Below are 19,117 nucleotides of genomic sequence, written 5' to 3'. Positions count from 1 at the left end.
AACATTGAAAAAGATTTCAGGATACATTGAATAATTTTAAACGACGAATTTGAAATGACCATTAATAACGTTTTAAAAAATGGAATTTTTTTTCTGAAAAAAGAAAGAAGAACGAGCGAGCTTCTTATAGATATCAAGTTTTTGAGAACCACTGGTTTGTATGTACAATGGAACAATATTATTGATATCCAAATTTGTGTTCATGGATAAAATAAAAAATATATTTCTTTTTATCTTCTTTTGGATCGTTCTTTAATCAGATTGCGACAAGTACTTCGAGTCGTTTTAGATCGAAATCTATTCGACGTCAATACAAATATTTGATGAGTTTTTCTAAAAATATATTCGAAATTAATTAAAACTACATAAGTTCAAAAAGGTATTCGTATATTGTAGATAGAATTAAAATTTTAAACATTTGAACGACAGCATAGTAATATTTTAATCAAAACATGACATTAATGTTTCAACTTTTCAATTCCTCTTATACGCAGTATTATTTTAAATCGTGCTTGAAATTTTTGTTCTTTTTTCTTTTGGTTTTTCTTTTTTGCTTTTTTTTCGACGAAATCATTGAAACGAAGACAAGGAAAAACTTATGAAAAATTTTTAATGAAACAATCATGAAAACTTTTAAGAGAAAATCGCAAATTGAACGTACAATGTAGTACGTTCACTGAGATAAAAAGAACATCTTTCGAACATGAATCTTCAATTATATGCGTTATAAATTTTAAAAAGACACGGATCATTAAATTCAGAGTATCCAGAATGGTCCAAAAAAAATAATATTGACAGATTCCCACAGAAACCTATGGGAATCTATAAGAAAAGCCTTTCTTTTCTTATATTCTCCTTCGTATATATAGAAAAAAAAAAAAAGAAAAACAATACAAATACAAAAATAATCATATTTTCCTTCGAACAAAACATTTTAGCAAAATGAAAAATTCAACTCAAAAAGAAAAAAAAAAAAAAAAAAAAAAACTGAAATATTTCCTCGTTATAATATCTCTAGTCTATCGGGAAACTCGTTTCACGTTATCCGCATTGCGGAGAATTCATGATGGACGTGGAAAAGTTTGGGTATAATCGATCTCCTTTTCCAGCTTAGGTTAAAATAAATTTTCGAATGGAAGTAGTAGAACGAATCCGTGAAGAAGGAGGAGAAGTTGTAGAAGAAGAAAAAGAAAAAAAAAAAGGAAGAGAAGGAAGAAAAGAAGGAGGAGAGAGTATCATTCGAAATAGAAATTACGTCTTAGTTACGTACCGCTTTAAGATAATTATATGATCTCTCGTTAGTTAAGAAATGAAAACCGAATGAAAGAAAAACTATACTACTCTCTCTCTCTCTCTCTCTCTCTCTATCTCTCTCTCTCACTTTTATGTTCAAAAAATAAGTCAGCCATTAAATTCGTATATATATATATATATATATATATATATATATATATATATATATATGTGCATGTGTGTAAATATATGTATATATATATATATGTGCATGTGTGTAAATATATGTATATATATATATATATATATATATATATATATATATATATATATATATTGTATATGCACAAAGAAATAGAACTTTCGATTTGATTGCTCAAATAATGAACAGAGTTTGTCCGTTTGATAAAATCGAAATACGAGGAAAGTTTTGTGTTCTACACCATTTTCTTTTGTTCCATTCGATTCTCTATGACTTTAACGATCGTTATCATCATTATCAGAAAACTTTCTAATGCACGTATTCTGATATCCAAACAAAAAAAAGAAAAAAAAAAAAACATGAAAAAAAGAACGAAAGAAATATTCTGATACATGACTGTTTCTTATCTAAATATTTCAATGATTTAAATTAAAATTTACATAAACATGTACTATATAAATTTTAGTAGAAAACGCAAGAAAACGCATTAAATTTTAGTAGGATAACGGCGATTATATCACGTTGATTTAAAGACGTGTGTTGTATTTATTTATTAAATCATTTATTAAATAATTATAATAATAATTAATAATAAAAAAATTAAATATATAATAATGATTATATTTATTACGTTATCTTATTATATTATATTATATTTATTGTATTATATTTGCTACAATATATTATATTTATCATCTATCTTCACGTTGTATATCATACGTAATCACGTAATAAATAGCATTAAATAAAAATTATACATCGTGAAATCATTAAAGTTTATTATCTTATTTATATCTTTGTTTTATTTTATGTACGATTTTCTAATACAATTAATACAATAACAATGGCGAAGCTCATTGGATAGATATATACGTGTACTATACATGTCTTGTATATGGCAATTACGTTGCGTCATCAAGCCTATTTGTTTGCAAATTATCGTGCTCTCTTTTCTCAAACAAAATTGGAGAAAAAAAAAGAAAGAGAGGGAGAGAGGGAGACTTAAAAGAAAGCGAGATTTCCGCAGCGTTAATTTTCAAAGCGTAAAAGCAAAAATTTTATTAGAGCTAATAAAAAGCAATGGACCATTGAAAATAGACAAACGATATAAAAAAGAATTTTAAAAAATAGAGAGAAATATCCAAGAGGAAACTAGCAAAAAGGATGTTTATTGGCGAAAGCACATTCAGAATGCAATTCAAAAAAAAAAAGAAAAACCAAAGAAATATACCAAATATTCAAAGACAAAAATAAAGGAAAAAACTATAAAACGTGCTTTCGAATAAATTAGAATCTAATAGAATGTTCCTGTTATTGTAGATGAAAAGATGAAAAATGAAAAAAAAAATTAAACGGTTTATTTTACGCAGAAAAAAATCGTAAGATAACTAAAAAAATGATCACCTGGAATATGTGGATAAACAAGATATAAAAAAGAAATAAAAATAAAATTAATTGAATAACAATAATAAATAAAAGAAAACAAAAAGAAAACAAATGGATCACACTTATCGCATATGTATGTACATAATATACAATATATTTTACATTTGTTTATTACGCATATTATAAAAATCAATTAATTCTTTTTCCATTTTTTTTTCTTTTTCTTTAATATTTTTCAATAAAGGTATCATGAAATAATCATTGAGGAAACGATAATTTGAATGAATTCGATTGTTTCAAAGAATAGATTTGTGAGAAAGTAATCCTTCGAGGATGATTTTCTCTCTCTCTCTCTCTCTCTCTCTCTCTCTCTCTCTCCCTCTCTCTCTCTCTCTCTCTCTCTCTCTCTCTCTCTCTCTCTCTCTCTCTCTCTCTCTCTCTCTCTCTCTTTCTGACCTTACATCACACTCAATTCCGTTTCGCCTTGGCACGACATACTGCATCAATAACGTAATCCCGTTGCAGAAGGAACGAGCCATTCGCATTTGTTACATGACATCGCTTATTGGACTATGTCGGGCAATGCAGCTATATAAGAAAAAATATTCGTGTGCAATATCTTCTTTCTCTCTCTCTCTCTCTCTCTCTCTCTGTCTCTTTCTCTTTTTACTTTTGTTTCTTTTTACTTCAAGATTCTTGGCGCATAAAACAATCTCCTTTCCCATATATACGATATACCTATTCTAATATTTTTTTTATCTTTAGCAAAGAATTCCAATTATTTGTTTCTCTTCTAGGTCTCTATTGTTTTTACCCTTTATCTGTAATATATTTGCCATGCGCCATTTTTCTATTTCAATTTATAATAATATACTACAAAGCAGGAACACGGTCATATTTTTTATTAAAATCTTAAATACATGCGAACTAATAAAATTATTAATTCATAAGATAATTATAACATTATGTTCTTCACAATTTTATTTGTCATCATAAATTTAGAAAACAACGAATAATGACGATACAATTTTTATTTCAAATATTTACATATATATGTACTCGTATATAGTTTCTTTTTTCTTCTTTCTTTTTTTTTCTTTCTTTTTTTTTTTTTTGAAAAATTAAATTAAAATAAGAAAAATGTCATTTAATGACAAGGTGTTAAATGCTTAAGTACATACTATCATGCTACTGCCGATTATTATTGATGTTTTAATACATAATATTTTCTAGAAAAGTTATACTTCAAGATTTATTATCTATCGAGACGGTTAAATCTCGTATAAATATAAACGTTCTAGATTACTCTTCCTCTATAACACTTTAGTACACACACAAACATACATTCATAAATATTCAAGAGACCAGATTGGATAACTCGAATCTCGTGGTAGAAGCATTCGTTCCCTGTACTTCACTCGCGTTATCATGAAATTCCCTCAACTTTGGTACGGTAGCTTACATCACGATTATCTACTAAAGCAAATTTTAAGAAAGCGACCAAGCAGGCGTGAAAAAGCAAAGATAAAACGATCAAACATGAACCACGATTTCTCTCTCTCTCTTTCTCTCTCTCTCTCTCTCTCTCTCTCTCTCTCTCTCTCTCTCTCTCTCTCTCTCTCTACACGTTCCTTATACGATCTTCTATATCCATGATCTAAAAAAAGTGTCTCCTCAACAAATAATCCGTCAACGTGTGACCAATAAACAAAAGATGAGAAGCCTTTGTGACTCATAACTCCTTGGCAACATCCTTCGGTATGCGTTGTAAATTAAATTGATCGTGCGAAGAATTTGAGCTACTTCTGTTATCCTCAACTCCCACGTTTTCATCAATTCAATCACTTATGATCATTCGAATTTATAACAATTGTTCCTTAAGTTATTACATCTAAAAAATTAAAAAAAAAATCGATTTTTCAAAACAATTTTTATTCATTAATATAATTTTTTAAAGGATTTTTTTTCTAAAAATTTTATCAGAAAATATCAAAAATTAACAAAGTTACAGTTGTTTGAAGTCAACCTTGACAAGTTTGACTTTACAGGTAAGTATCTTAATCTTCAATTGGTACTCTTTAGAAACTATGTTTTTCATATTTTTTCGACAATATTTTGTAAACTACTAAACCGACATGAGTAAAATTTGGCCTGATCATTTTTCATATCATTATCTACTAATCTTTGTCATACAGAAATTTTTCTTAAGGCCCATAGATTTTTTGTTAATCATTAAAAATGAAAATCACGTAGTAAATTCAATCGCTTATATTTTTTTATTAAATGAAAATAAATTATTTTTATAATTTATTTTTTATTTTAAATAAATTTCAAAATTAGCTTCATGAAGGATTGATTCATTTTAATATAGTTTAAGGGCTTTTTAATTTTTTTCGATTTTTGATAATACCCCGAGGAAATATTCACATCGCATACACTATACAACTATAAAACAACTCTGCCCTATTCTACATCAATAATTTCAAAAAACCGATCTTTTAAATTTTGTAAAAAAAGAAAAAATCATTAAACTTGCCTTTTCTTTATATCATATAAGTATACATAACCTCTTAAAAAATAAAAAATGTATAACGTGTTTTTTCTGTAATTTGTTCATAATCATTGAAAAAAGAAAAGAAAAAAAGAAAAATCTTCTTATGTCATCGTATCATAAATAACAAGTAATAAATTAGAAAAAATTAATCGACTTTTTATAAATTCAAAATGCGCGCCATCGGGCATGCTCGATAAGCAAAGAATCGCGCAATGCAGCCGTAGAAAGTATCGATTTCTCGAGGAATAAATTTAAATCTTGTTGCGAGGCGAGAAAAGCAATATACATGTGTATAAATATATATATATATATATATATATATATATACAATATACATATATATATATACACAATATACATATATACATATATATAATATATACATATATACATATATATAATATTTACATATATACATATATATATTTCCTTGGAAAAGAGAACTTTAATATTATATACGTATGTAAACCATCGACTCCAGGAATAACATAAATAATATAAAGGTCATTGGTTCCTTTCGGAATTATTATACGTCCTATTTTATTAAATAAAATTGTTCCAATTTTTGTTTACGAATAATAAACCATTTATTTTTCAATCATCTTTATTAATCGTTAATCGATCTCGGAAAGTACATTACCTCATAATAAAAGTAATAATATAAATTATATATACATTTAGACAAAAATAATTAAGATAAATTTCGTACATATTGTTATATGAGATATAAAAGAAGATACTACCTACTAACACACATATACATATTACATACATATATACATACATAGATGTACATACGTGAAAAACAGGACAACACGAAACTGGCGCACAAGTTCGTTCGTTTCCAGGTACGTAAGTATATCGAAAATCACACAGGGAGATAAGAACGCAAGAGAGAAAAAGAAAGAGAAAGAGAGAAAGAGAGAGAGAGAGAGAGAGAGAGAGAGAGAGAGAGAAAGAGAGAGAGAGAGAGACAGAAACAGAAACAGAGTGAGAAAGAGAAATTCGTCCTCGACGATAAACGTTCGTTGGCCGAGCGTCGAACGAGAAGGCCAAAGCAACGACGTTTTATGTAATACGATTCGCGTAATCTCTTACTTCTCTCTCTTTCTTTCTGTTTGTCTCTTTTTCTCGTTCTCCCTCTTTCTGTCTCTATCTCTATCTCACTCTCTCTCCCTCTCTCTCTCTTTCTCTTTCTCTCTTTCTTTCTTTCTCTCTCTCTCTCTCTCTCTCTCTCTCTCTCTCTCTCCATTCTCCTCTTTCACCGGCACGAGCTTCGTTCTTACGACGGAGACACTTAAAGATGGCCTCTCCCGCCGTTCTTGCTATGCTGATACTAAACCCCCTCCTTTTATATAAGCAATGTTCATCGACGACACTTTATCGACAATGGACTCGACAAATTTTAATGAAACAATAAAAAAACATTGTTTATATTTATTACTTACGATAACTCTGTCTTTGATCTCGATGCAAGGTGTTGATTTAACAGCTCTCCAAAACGTTCTTATTTTTCTCTCTTCCTTTTGATTTGCCGATGATATCCTCAGCCCCTGATCGCCTCGTTTTCAAGAGGGCCACGCGTTATCGTAAGAGAATTTCTTTCGGCACCTTTGAAGCAATCTCGTTAACGGATCTATTATTCTCATGAATAATTAATAATCTACGTAACAATTTGTCGAGAGAACCGCGTAAAATGTAACTAGGAATATGTGACGGTCGCGTATGATTTCCATCGCCAGCAATCAGTTGTCATAAACACTGAGCGCCATGTTTTTTCGGCACCTGTCAATAGCGGTATACCGAAGCGCCATCTATATACGTTCCTACTAGCCAACATATGTGGCGCCGTCTGACGTTACAAAATCGAACCTAGTATTCACGTTAGTGAACGTAATCTGTTTGAACGACTTGCAACAATTTGGTTTATCGATCTTTTCTTACTTTTTTTTCTTAAGATAAAATTAATATCATATTTTATATAGTAATTTTGTAGAAGATATATCAGACGTCGTATTTATTTCGTTCTAATAGAAAATTAAAGTCGAATTTAATGTTATTCGTTAAACGTTTTACTCATACTTTTATCTTGCCATTTCTTAGTCGATAATGTCGATTGAAACGAATTCCTTCGAAATAAAATATCAAATTTTCTTAGTTCAAATGCAAGTACGTGTTCCAAATACTTTCGATAAATATTATTGTTAATATTTTTCCGACATAAATTTTTTAATATCTCCAAGTATTCTAAGAGTATAAGATAAACGTTAATGTTTAATAAAAGAAAAAATAACTATTTAGAAATGTAAAACTTCCGAGAGGAAAACTTGTTTATGGAAATGCTTTCATATCTTAAAATATACGTATATGGTTTATTATTGATAAGCGTGTACACAATGTTAGTTTCGATACAAAAAAAAGATCCTCGTGTTCGATAAAATAAATTAAAGACACGATAATGATTAATAATAATACGTAATATTAATTATAATATGAACACACATTGCATTTTCATCGGAAGGTTATGTTAGGCTGGAAAGTTTCATTTCTTCCTTAGTTTGAAAAACGTATTTTACTGTCTACGTTATTACATCGATTAAAAGAAGAAATAGATCGCTTAGAACGAGTATCATAGCTGTATGTATTTATATACGTGTATATGTATGTATATAAGTATATACGTGTGTATGTATGTATATAAGTATATGCATGTGTATATGTGTACATACATAGGTGAAAAATCGTGTATAAAAAAAACTTATAAAGAGACAGAAAGAAATATCTTTCGGTAAAATAAATAATAATGATTTTCTATAATTAAAAGAACGCTAGGAATCTAACATAAATAAAATAATGATTCTATTTTCTTCGCGTATGCGAAATCTTTTTAGAAGCCTACGTGTTTATACGCGATTCTTGATCCTTACTCGCACAATCTTTCGACAATTTTGGCACGTCGTAATTGTTCGCCGCGAGAGATCGGAATAACGCTGAAGCATGATACTTGAAGAAATAAATACGAGGGATAAGGAGTAGGAGAAAGAGAATGACGAAATATATTTTTCGATCTTTGATCGCGTTCGTGAATCGTCGAAGATTATGAATAATTTGATATATTAATGTTTTATTTAATTACCTTAATTTTTAACTTCGATAAACATAACGACGACTTTTTACGAAAAAAAGAGAAATCTTTTTTTAACCCTTTAATGCATGATTATTTTTTTTCGAAATTTTTACATAATATATATATATATATATATATATATATATATATATATATATATATATATACATATATATTTATGTACATATCTTTTTACTTTATATAGGTAAATATATATATGTATATATATATATATATATATATATATATATATATATATTTATGTACATATCTTTTTATTTTTATATAGGTAAATATATATATATATATATGTATATATATATATAAAATATTTTTTATATAATATTTAAATAGAAAATAATTAGATATATTATCATAATTTCTCAAAAAATTTGAATTTAGTAGAAATCTAAGTTTTTGTTACTTAGATTATAATATATTGAAACGTACGTATTGTCACGTATACATACATACATACGCATTTGAGGGTTAATTTTTAAAAATATTTTACATTGAAAGTACAACATCATACGATGATTCACGAATGTGAATATTTGCAAAAGATCGACAAAGCGATCAAGTATAGTATAGTGATCCTATTAAAAGTCGATTTTCTAACGGCTTTCAACGATAATATGTATCTCTATTAATTTGGCAAGATTTTCAATATTATGAAATTTACCATTTTTTCTTGGCAAGCTCGCTTAAAGTATTAATCAATGAAGATTTTCTCTTTGAAATTGATCAAACGACATGGAATAATAATTAATCGATTGATTTTGTCGCTCATGAGATTTTTTGTTTTTTTAGATTTCCGTTATAAATACGACACTGTGCGTTTAAAAATTTTCTTACAGATTAATGTACGCGTTGTACACATCGTCGAATCACTTAGTCATATTTGTTGAAAAACGAGGCGCGATCATTTGCATGTATCTAAGATCGATCGACGAAACAAATCGTTTCGTAAAGTTTTTAAGGACGATTTTCTTTTAGTATCATATCGCCGATCGATCGCTCTTCGATGTAGCCCGGTACGTATTTTTATTATTATTATTATTATTATTATAATTTTTTTTATTATTTTGTTTTCAAATCGATTTCCTCAATCAACCTATCGATTGATTTAACATCGATCGAACGTCGAATTAATACAAATAATTTTTCGGTTCTTCCGTTGGTTGACCACACACACCGTGATATTTTTTAGAGACGAGGCTTCTACTACGACAATTTTCTATTTCCAAGAAGCACTCATTGCTATAGGTCATTCCGTCGGTGCCACAAACTGGATCGTAATATGGTGGACAAATCTTTTGACAGCCACGGAACAAGAAACCTTGAACGCATCTTTTCATTGGTACCACGTACACGTGTTTCCTAAAATGATATGTAATGTTTCAAATATGTTAGTTACATAAAATATATTAATTAAAATTCATATTTCTTTAGAAGCATATAACACCTAATGATCGTTTTGAAAATGAATAAAGAAACTTTTATAAATCGTTATAACAGATTATTATAATATTTAGTTAATATTTATTATTATATTATATTTATAAAAATTAATAAAGAAACTGTTACAAAAATAAATTATTAGTATAACGTATAGTTGATATTAATTCATAATTATAGCTTTAAAAAATTAATGAAACTAATAAATATAATAATAAATAAAGATTATTATGATATATATTTGAAATAATAACGATATTTTCAGGGGTAACTACGTTAAAGTATTAGCTTACCCGCAATTGTCTCTCTTCATTTCACACTCGTTACGATAAAGCTTGTTGTCGGAACCGCAAACGAATTGACGTTCTCCACTACAGATTTGATTACAAAGCGCTGTAGTACGACAGTGCTGAGCGGGAACTTGTACTACCCTCTGACCGCATGTCTCGTGGCGTAGGTGGCAAAGCGAGCTTTGAACAAAAAAATCAATTGTTCTAATTCAATGTTACAAATTTTAAATTACTTTCTTAAAAATTCTCGCTCGATTTGTAAATATTCTATGATCGTTTTAATCAATTTAATAAAATCATTATTTTCTAAGTGACTAAGTATTTATAAAATAATTTATAAATTAATATATATAAATAATTTATACAAATATATTAAAATAGATTAATATATTATAAATTAATATTTATATTACTTTAATATATTAATTAGTATTAGTATAAAGTTTCTAGTATATAAATTAATAAATTGGTATAGAATAATAGAGTAGTATATATATTAATATAAATATATTACAATTATATATATTAATGTATACTTATATTGTATTATAAAGCATACTTTTTTCAATGTATATATATATATATATATAAATAGTAAATAAATTATTTGCATACTTCAATGATATAGTAAATAAGTATATAGATATCTATATAATAAATATATAGATATATGTATAATAGATATAAGTGGAATGTTTCTCGTTTTTATCTTTTATTATTTTTTTCTTTCTAAAAATAGAAATCAAAATTAGGAACCGTCTTAATCTTATCAAATGAGATTCTTAACGAGAGTCCATTTAAAAGAAATATAATTTTTAATCACCGATAAACGTTCCCGTCGCTTCCACAAACTGGTTCCTCTGGCACTTCGTTGCAATCTTCAGGACACTCTTCGATTTCCTTCAAGGTCGTACATTCGCCAACGTGAGCCAATTGGATACCCTTTCTGAAAAAGGATTACCATCAAACTTCAAGATTAATTCGTATACGCTCGTTTTCTTTTCTTTTTTCTTATTTTTTGGTTCAATAAACTTTTTCGGTAGACGCAGATCAAATCAAACGCGAATTTTTACTATTAGAAAATATTTTATTTTTATTTTATACTACTCACAAACAAATCGCTACGTTCAGGTGACATTGATTTGGATATGTATTAGCATCGCTTCCACAGACCGGATCTACTTCGTTTCCACAACGTTGCTGTTGCTTCATGCACTTCGTTAAACGTGACCGACACTTCTCGAAGTCCACTATGGTCACCTTTCTTCTAGCTTGCCTATTGAACCGTTCAACCGATTTAACATAAACCCTTTTTTTTCTTAACTTACTTCTTATTTCTTTTAATTATATGATTTTATAATTTTTTTGTTATATTTTTTGTATCCTTTTTTCTTTTTCTTTTTTTTTTTTTTTTTAATATCTCATATAATTTGTCGATAAGGAAATTTTGTCTTCTTTTTTTTTTTCTTTTTAATTATAAGAACGACTTTCGTTTAACTTCCTTCTACAGTAGTTTACCTATTGAACTAAATTCGATTGCTTTAACATGATTTTCATTTTCCTAACTTACTTTGTATTTTTTTTAATTAATTATATAATTTTGTTGAATCGTTTAATATTATTCACCTATGTGACATTTTTTTTTTTATTGAAACAAGTGTTCTTCGTCTGAATTATTATCATATATAAAAATTAATATATTATATAAATTTGCTGTCAGAGATACGTCTAGTTTCGACGTTGGATGAAGAGAAGATCAAAGTAAACAAGACGTTACTTGAAATATTTTATTTCGTTGGTTCAACGTCGAACGTTCGAACATGGTTCATCTTCAAGTTGAGTGGACACGTTTGACCTTCAACCAGCATCATCGTAATGTGTTAGCAAAGAGTTCAACCGGTGTATATACCCATACGTTTCATCAAAGCGTTAACGTTCGACGTCAAAACGGTTTAGAGTGTCTGTCCGAGCGGAAGAAGGTTCGTTTCGAACAGTTATTGTACACTGAACTGTAGGTACGTATTTAACATCTCTTCGATAAAATGTTTCATAAATATTCATCTGATTCTGTAATCTGCGCACGGGCGTGCGCGAGTTTATGTTCTACATTGCATGTGTATATGTGTCGAATTTATCGTATGTTTCATCTTATTACGAATAATCTATCTTAAATAATCGAATTTTCTCGAATTTTCTTAAGAAATGTTCTTCAAACTTAAATCTATAGAAAGTATTTTTAAATTTAAACAAATGGCTGCGTTATTATCAATAAAAAAGGCTATCTAATCTAAGAAAGTAATGTTGAAACTTCCAGAAGCTTTCTTAATTTATTCATGCAAGTCATTTGAAATTCTGATTCTTGAAGTTCTAATTCTTCTGAGAATTTTATAGATAAAAATGCTATTATCTTTATTGATTCAAAATCTATATTAGTACTACAGTGATTATAGAGAATAGAAATATTTCCTATAATTATTCTCTATGGTACATCTCTATAAATGGTTGATTCATAAGTAATTGTCATTATAAGTAGATACTGTTATTTATTAGACCAATATTTTAAAATATTTTCAACATTACGTTGATATTGTAAATAAGTGATCAGAAGTTATAATAAAGTATTAAAACGTAATATAAGTGACGTAATCCTGAAACTTAATTCTTTTTACCCATCAAAATAATCATATATACTTATTTATTTTACAAAATAGTTAGAATTAAATAATAAAACTATCGATCAAATAAATAGAAATGATAAGTAAAAATTTTATTACAATAAAATGACTCTTATTTATGAATAAACTTAATACCTATGAAACTAAAAATAAATGCAACTAAGAATTCTAATTAAAAGATGTTATATTTATTAGATTGGTATATTTATAAGTGCTGGTTAATTGATTATTTAAACCTATATTTATGTTCATTAATCAACCCGATACTTCCAATGTTTTAATTCAAAATATACATAAAAATATTAATAATAGAGATTATTTTATATTTGCGCTGATTCCATATTTATCAAAATTCTTAGAAATACAAGAACAAGTGAACCTGAACCTACATAAATCTCTAACAAATAATTTAATAAGTTTAACTATATCTTCTGGAATATTCTAGAAACTAAATTATATAATATAAGAAATAATATATGGGAAAAACTTTCTAATGAAAAAGAAAAGTTCGATGGATGCATAACTATTTAATTAGCAAAAAAGATAATTAATTTATATTCACATTCTAATGAATCAATTTCCTTCAAAGACCTCTTGATAAAATGTCACTCATTGAATGACACGATTAATACTTAATGTCTCTCAAGCTTAAAAAATATTCAAACAAAATAGAGAAAATTAAATAGTTTTCTAAAATACTAAATAAAATAATATAAAAATAAATTTAAATAATAATAATAATAACAAAATAGTATGTTTAAATCATAGAATAAAAATTAACGTTATTTATATATTTAATTATATATTAAACATATAAATTTAATTAAATATGTTAAATACTTAATGGCTAGAAATTTTTAAACGATTAAACCCTGAAACCTTTTAAATAATTAGAAAACAAGAAAATATATATATTACATGCGAATTGTCTTAATCACTTTTCTAATTTTTTTCTATTATTCATAAAACTTTCCTTTTCTCATGTTCAATATTAAAAACAATTCACTCACCCGCAGTTGAGCATCTGCATTTCACATTCGTTCCTATAGATATTTCCATCCGATCCACAGATCGGTACTTCCGGCTCGTGCCTACAGTCGAGCGGACACGCGTTCGACTGACTTCCGGATGTCCGTTCACGCGAAACACAGAATGACATTGGCACCTCGAACACGTGCTTTCTGAAAAGATATATCGAACGATTTATCAAATGTAAATGAATACATATATGACATTTTCGACTACTTTAAATATTAATTAATGTCCGCCATTATTTATTTAAATTCTATCAAACGTTTAGTTCGAGATAATATTAAGTACATGTAGTTGCAGATCTAAATATATCAATAAATTTAATGTATTATATTTTTAGTATAATGTACTATATTACAATAAATTTAATTTGCAAATTTTAAATAAATTTTCAAAAAAAAATTATGCTAATTATATTAAAATTTAAAAAAGAAGAAAAAAGAAAATAAATAAATTATCCATTAAAAGTTTAAAAGTCGTAATATGAACCGTTTACAAGCCAAATCGATTAAATTCACTTTTTGAATGTTTTTAGATTTTAATGTCAAAGCACTTAATGGAGTTCACATTTTTTATATTTATTCTTTTTATATTCTCTAATATCCGTTATTTAATACTATTAAATGATAAAATTTGTTTGACCATCGAATAAAAAATAATTTATATCAAAAGTCAATCTGATTAATTCTATAGTTTAAGGTAAATCGTCGCAATAATGAAATTCAAATACAGCAGCAAAGTCCTTTATACATTCTACAATATTTATTTGAATTTATATTTTAAAGGAAATTTTAAAAATATATCGTAATGAAACATTAGAAAAATATAGCATTTTTGTGAATATGTGAGATCATTTAATAATCTAAATAACGATCAGTCAATAATATTATATATGTATTTTTATAAATACATTATAGATATATATATATATATATATATATATATATATATATATATATATATATAATTCATGATAAACTTACTAAAAAAATGTATCGTACGAACATTTTTTGAAGGATATTTTATAACATTACATCTCTTCGTTCTAAAAACCAACGAAACTTTATGAGAAATGTATATAAAATGACTAACGAACGTTCGGAAGAAACATATGTATGTGCTTACTACGTTAACCAAGTAGGTACACGAAGTGGCTCGTTAATAACGAGGCACGTTTGCTAACTGAGGGAAAAGGAAGAGGAAGAGCAAAGATGAAAAGGAGTAAGGAAGGAAAACAAGGAAGAGAAGTGAGGTAGTTCGAAGGACCTCACGAGACTTTCCTTTACTTTACGTTTTACTTCTGGTGAAATATAAATTACAATATTATATATATATTAATATATATATAATTATATATTATATATATATATATATATATATTATATGCAAACTAGGTAGGTAAGTATGTAATATACGGTAATAATGTAATCCTAGTGGAAACTAGGGATTCTGTTCTTACCCGCAATTCTTAGCTCGCATTTTGCAGGTGTTCGCATAGAGGATACCATCGCTACCACAAGCTGGCTTAGCACCACGCCAACACGATTCACGACAATGTCTTGTGGTCTGGCAGTGTTTCTTGTTCGTACGCACAACTCCTTGTCTATTGAAGAAAAAAAAGAAAGAAAAAAAGAAAAGATAAAAATCCGATTCGATTAGCGCGACTCTTCGTTGCTAACCCGTCGAATAACTCTTCTCTCTCTCTCTCTCTCTCTCTCTCTCTCTCTCTCCCCCTTTCTCTCTATCTCTATCTCTATCTCTTATTGCAACGAGCTATTCGAAGTCTCTCTAGGTTTTGCCTTCTCTTTGAAAACTAATACCGGTACTTCGTAAAGCGTTATCTTTGGAATGTACTTCCTTCAGGCAATAGCACATATAATGTATAAATATATATATATATATATATATATATATATATATATATATAAATATATATATATCCTTTTTTGGGTCAAAAATGTTCGACCTTTATCGTTGAAATGAAATTTACTAGAAGCACAATAGTTTATCTTTTTAAAATGATTATTTATATATGAGAGAGACGTTCAATTATTGGATTTTTTTTTAAATTATTGTCTTGGTAAATCATATATTAACGTAATATATACATATATATATATATATATATATATATATATATTTAATTCATTTAATTTATTTTATCATTAAATATATATACATTATATAATATATATATAATATATATATAATATATATAATATATATATAATATATATATAATATATATATATATATGTTATATATATATATATATATATATATATATATATATACTCTTATATAACGCTAATGTCGTTCAAGTTACCGTTATTAAACAATAAATACCATAATGTAAAATAGATTAATTAGTATTTCATAATGATAACATTAATACAAATATAATCATATATTAATTTAATATACTTTTATGTATAGAAATTTTCAAAGAGATATTATTGTTAATGTAAAATGATTAAATTTTCAAATGATAGTAAATCATATTTATCAGTTTCATAAATCATGCTTCTTAAAATAATGTAAAAATGAATTTCGATTAATGATCTAATTTTGAAATAAAAAAGAGGAGATCCCTTTTTTTATTTTTCTTTTCATACCCGCAAGTTAGTAACTTCATTTGACAAGTCGACTTGTAAACGTTGCCGTCGCTACCGCATACTGGACCATCGAGTGGTGCAAAATCACACGAAACCGGACAGTTTTCTCTGTGAGCAGAAATATTGTTGCATGGTCCAAGGTGCGAGAGCTCGATTCCCACCCTACAGATTTCAACTCTGATCATGCACTTGTTGAGATAAGTTCGACCGTCGGTACCGCATACCGGATCTTGATCGCCGGAACAACGATGCTCGCACTTGCTGCCCGATGACCTCAGGCAAGCTGTTTTCTCCGTCGCTACAGTCACGCCTGAACAGAATTGTCACTCTTATCTGTTAGACTTATTAACGAACAACTTCGGTAATTTGATTAAATAATTTGAAATATTATTGATATTTTTTAATATCTTCTTTTATCCCGCAAATATAATATAAATTTGAAATAAACCATCTTCATTGGGATGAAACGATTTCATTTTTATTATTATTTGTTTTTATTATTAATTACATAATTTTTTTTTAAACTAAGACACTATTTACTTTTTATTATCAATTATTTAGACGCTCTGAAGTTTTACAGAAATTCTTTTAATAATATTTCCAAAAAATTTTTCCAATATTTTTCTTTCTACAATTTTTTTTATATGGTATTATATATATTTTAAAAAATATATAAAATATATTAATATTTATATTATAAAAATATATATTCATAATATATAATTTACATTTATATATAATAATAATTTATATTCATAAATCTTGATATATGATACACGGGTACATACATTAGAACTATAAAACATAGAATTATCTTAATGACACTTTTATTATATTTATCAGAAAATTGATTTGAAGTCTAATTGATTTGAAAAAATAGTTAGACGGGAAATAAGAAGTCAGACAGAAGCACGGCGACGATAGCAAATGATGAAAATAGAGCATATACATATTAAGGTGCGAGAAACGAGCTATAATGAATGTAATTAACAACTCCTTACCCTTTCCACACATTTTCTTCCGCATTTCACACTGAGAAGCATATATGATACCGTCGCTGCCGCATACCGGCTCTCCGCTTGGTGGACATATCCGAGGACACGCGCCGGACACATAATCTGCAAAAAGAAAAAAAAGAAAAAAAAAAAATAAAAAAAAAACGAAATAAAAAATACAAACAAAAAAATAGAGAAAAGATCGATTCCAGTTATTATGATACGAAAGAGATATATTACGGCCAAGAAGATCTTTTACAAAGTCAATCCTACAGGACTCGTACAAGTAAGTGGGATCTCTTGTTGAGAATTTCAGTCGTAAATATCAGTGCAATTCGATTTTTCATGTCGACCGAGAAACGAAGCGGTAGATACATATATATATATATATATATATATATATATATATATATATATATATACATGTATACATATATAGAGAAGCAATTAACTCGAGATGCATCTAAAATGAGACGACCGTTACTCTGTTTTATTATTACCCATCAAAATCGTGCTCTACCTTGCCTTGCCCTTTCTCTCTCTCACTCTCTCTCTCTCTCTCTCTCTCTCTCTCTCTCGCTCTCTCGCTCTCTTTCGCTCTCTCTATCTATCCTTCTATCTATCTATCTATCCATCTATCTATCTATCTATCTATCTTTCTTTCTTTTTATCTCCATCTTTCCCTCTCCCTCTTTCTTTTTCTTCGACCAAGTATTCCCGCATTATCGTAATGACATAATAGTAATAATATCGCCAACGCCCGTAATAATACTCGCCGCGAAGGAAGTAATGAGTAAAGTAATGAGTAAAGAGGAAACAAGAAATTGTTGTTTCGAATAATAATAAGCGAAAAGAGTCATCCTTTATGGCAAATTTTCTTTTTTTTTTTCATTTTTCGTATCCCACATACCATTGCGTTATATTTTATTTTCATGTAACTAAACGTTCAATATCGATAATAGTTCTATTTCGTTAATACATTATAAACAATTGACATGATTTAATCGATTTAATTTTTTCTTAAAAAATATTTAAGATCATTTATGATCATATCCGATTTTTTAATTACATTTATAATTATTTGAAAAATATACAAATAATTTTCAAATTATAATCAATTGTAATAATAATTACGTATTATACATATTTTATTTTACGACATTCAAGAACATTAAACATTGATCATGCTATTACGACATATATGTATGTGTTACATCGTAAATTATAAAAATCAATGATGATCATATTTTATTATTTTCATTTCACTTCTTACCAGTCATGGAATTTTTTTTCAATTTTTAATTAGGATAAGTTAAGTATGAATCACAGAAGTAGGGGGAATAATAGTTGAGGACGCAACTGTGAGACATTCACCCCGATGACGTGGCACCGTCTGCGGCAGATCGCAATATTTATTTCGCGAGATTCCGTCGAAACTTTAATTGCTTCCGGCTGACCGATCGAGTAAAGATCTACCATCTAGGTCCGGTACACCTGGTCTCGGTCCAGTGATCGTCGGGTCAACAGCACATAGGATTTACTATGTTCCT

General features: G+C 27.6%; 2 protein-coding genes across 4 annotated transcripts in view; both read right to left on the bottom strand.

Moving 5' to 3' along the window:
- LOC124421748 (focal adhesion kinase 1) overlaps positions 1 to 7,176 on the bottom strand; it is a 78,401-nt gene extending 71,225 nt beyond the window's left edge. Inside the window, exons 1-2 of one of the 2 annotated variants that reach the window (XM_046957319.1) lie at positions 6,641 to 6,654; positions 6,174 to 6,196 (exon numbers count right to left, since the gene is read on the bottom strand). The gene's annotated coding sequence lies outside the window, so the exon portion shown is untranslated. Of the gene's footprint in view, positions 1 to 6,173; positions 6,197 to 6,640; positions 6,655 to 6,823 lie in introns of those variants that run through there. The other variant, XM_046957318.1, reaches the window with a different exon arrangement.
- Positions 7,177 to 9,561: 2,385 nt separating this feature from the next.
- LOC124421741 (serine protease inhibitor dipetalogastin) overlaps positions 9,562 to 19,117 on the bottom strand; it is a 46,047-nt gene continuing 36,491 nt past the window's right edge. For both annotated transcript variants that reach the window (XM_046957297.1, XM_046957298.1), the window contains exons 3-10: positions 17,574 to 17,690; positions 16,573 to 16,882; positions 15,417 to 15,560; positions 13,936 to 14,106; positions 11,362 to 11,526; positions 11,074 to 11,196; positions 10,254 to 10,430; positions 9,562 to 9,882 (exon numbers count right to left, since the gene is read on the bottom strand). In XM_046957297.1, coding sequence (XP_046813253.1) covers positions 9,651 to 9,882; positions 10,254 to 10,430; positions 11,074 to 11,196; positions 11,362 to 11,526; positions 13,936 to 14,106; positions 15,417 to 15,560; positions 16,573 to 16,882; positions 17,574 to 17,690 — 1,439 coding nt within the window. In that variant the 3' untranslated portion in view covers positions 9,562 to 9,650. The remainder of the gene's footprint in view (positions 9,883 to 10,253; positions 10,431 to 11,073; positions 11,197 to 11,361; positions 11,527 to 13,935; positions 14,107 to 15,416; positions 15,561 to 16,572; positions 16,883 to 17,573; positions 17,691 to 19,117) is intronic.

This window comes from Vespa crabro, chromosome 2 (assembly GCF_910589235.1).
Source record: "Vespa crabro chromosome 2, iyVesCrab1.2, whole genome shotgun sequence".
Taxonomy (NCBI): Eukaryota; Metazoa; Arthropoda; class Insecta; order Hymenoptera; family Vespidae; genus Vespa; species Vespa crabro.
The sequence above is the reverse complement of the archived record's forward strand: the minus strand, read 5'-3'. Positions and strand labels throughout refer to the sequence as shown.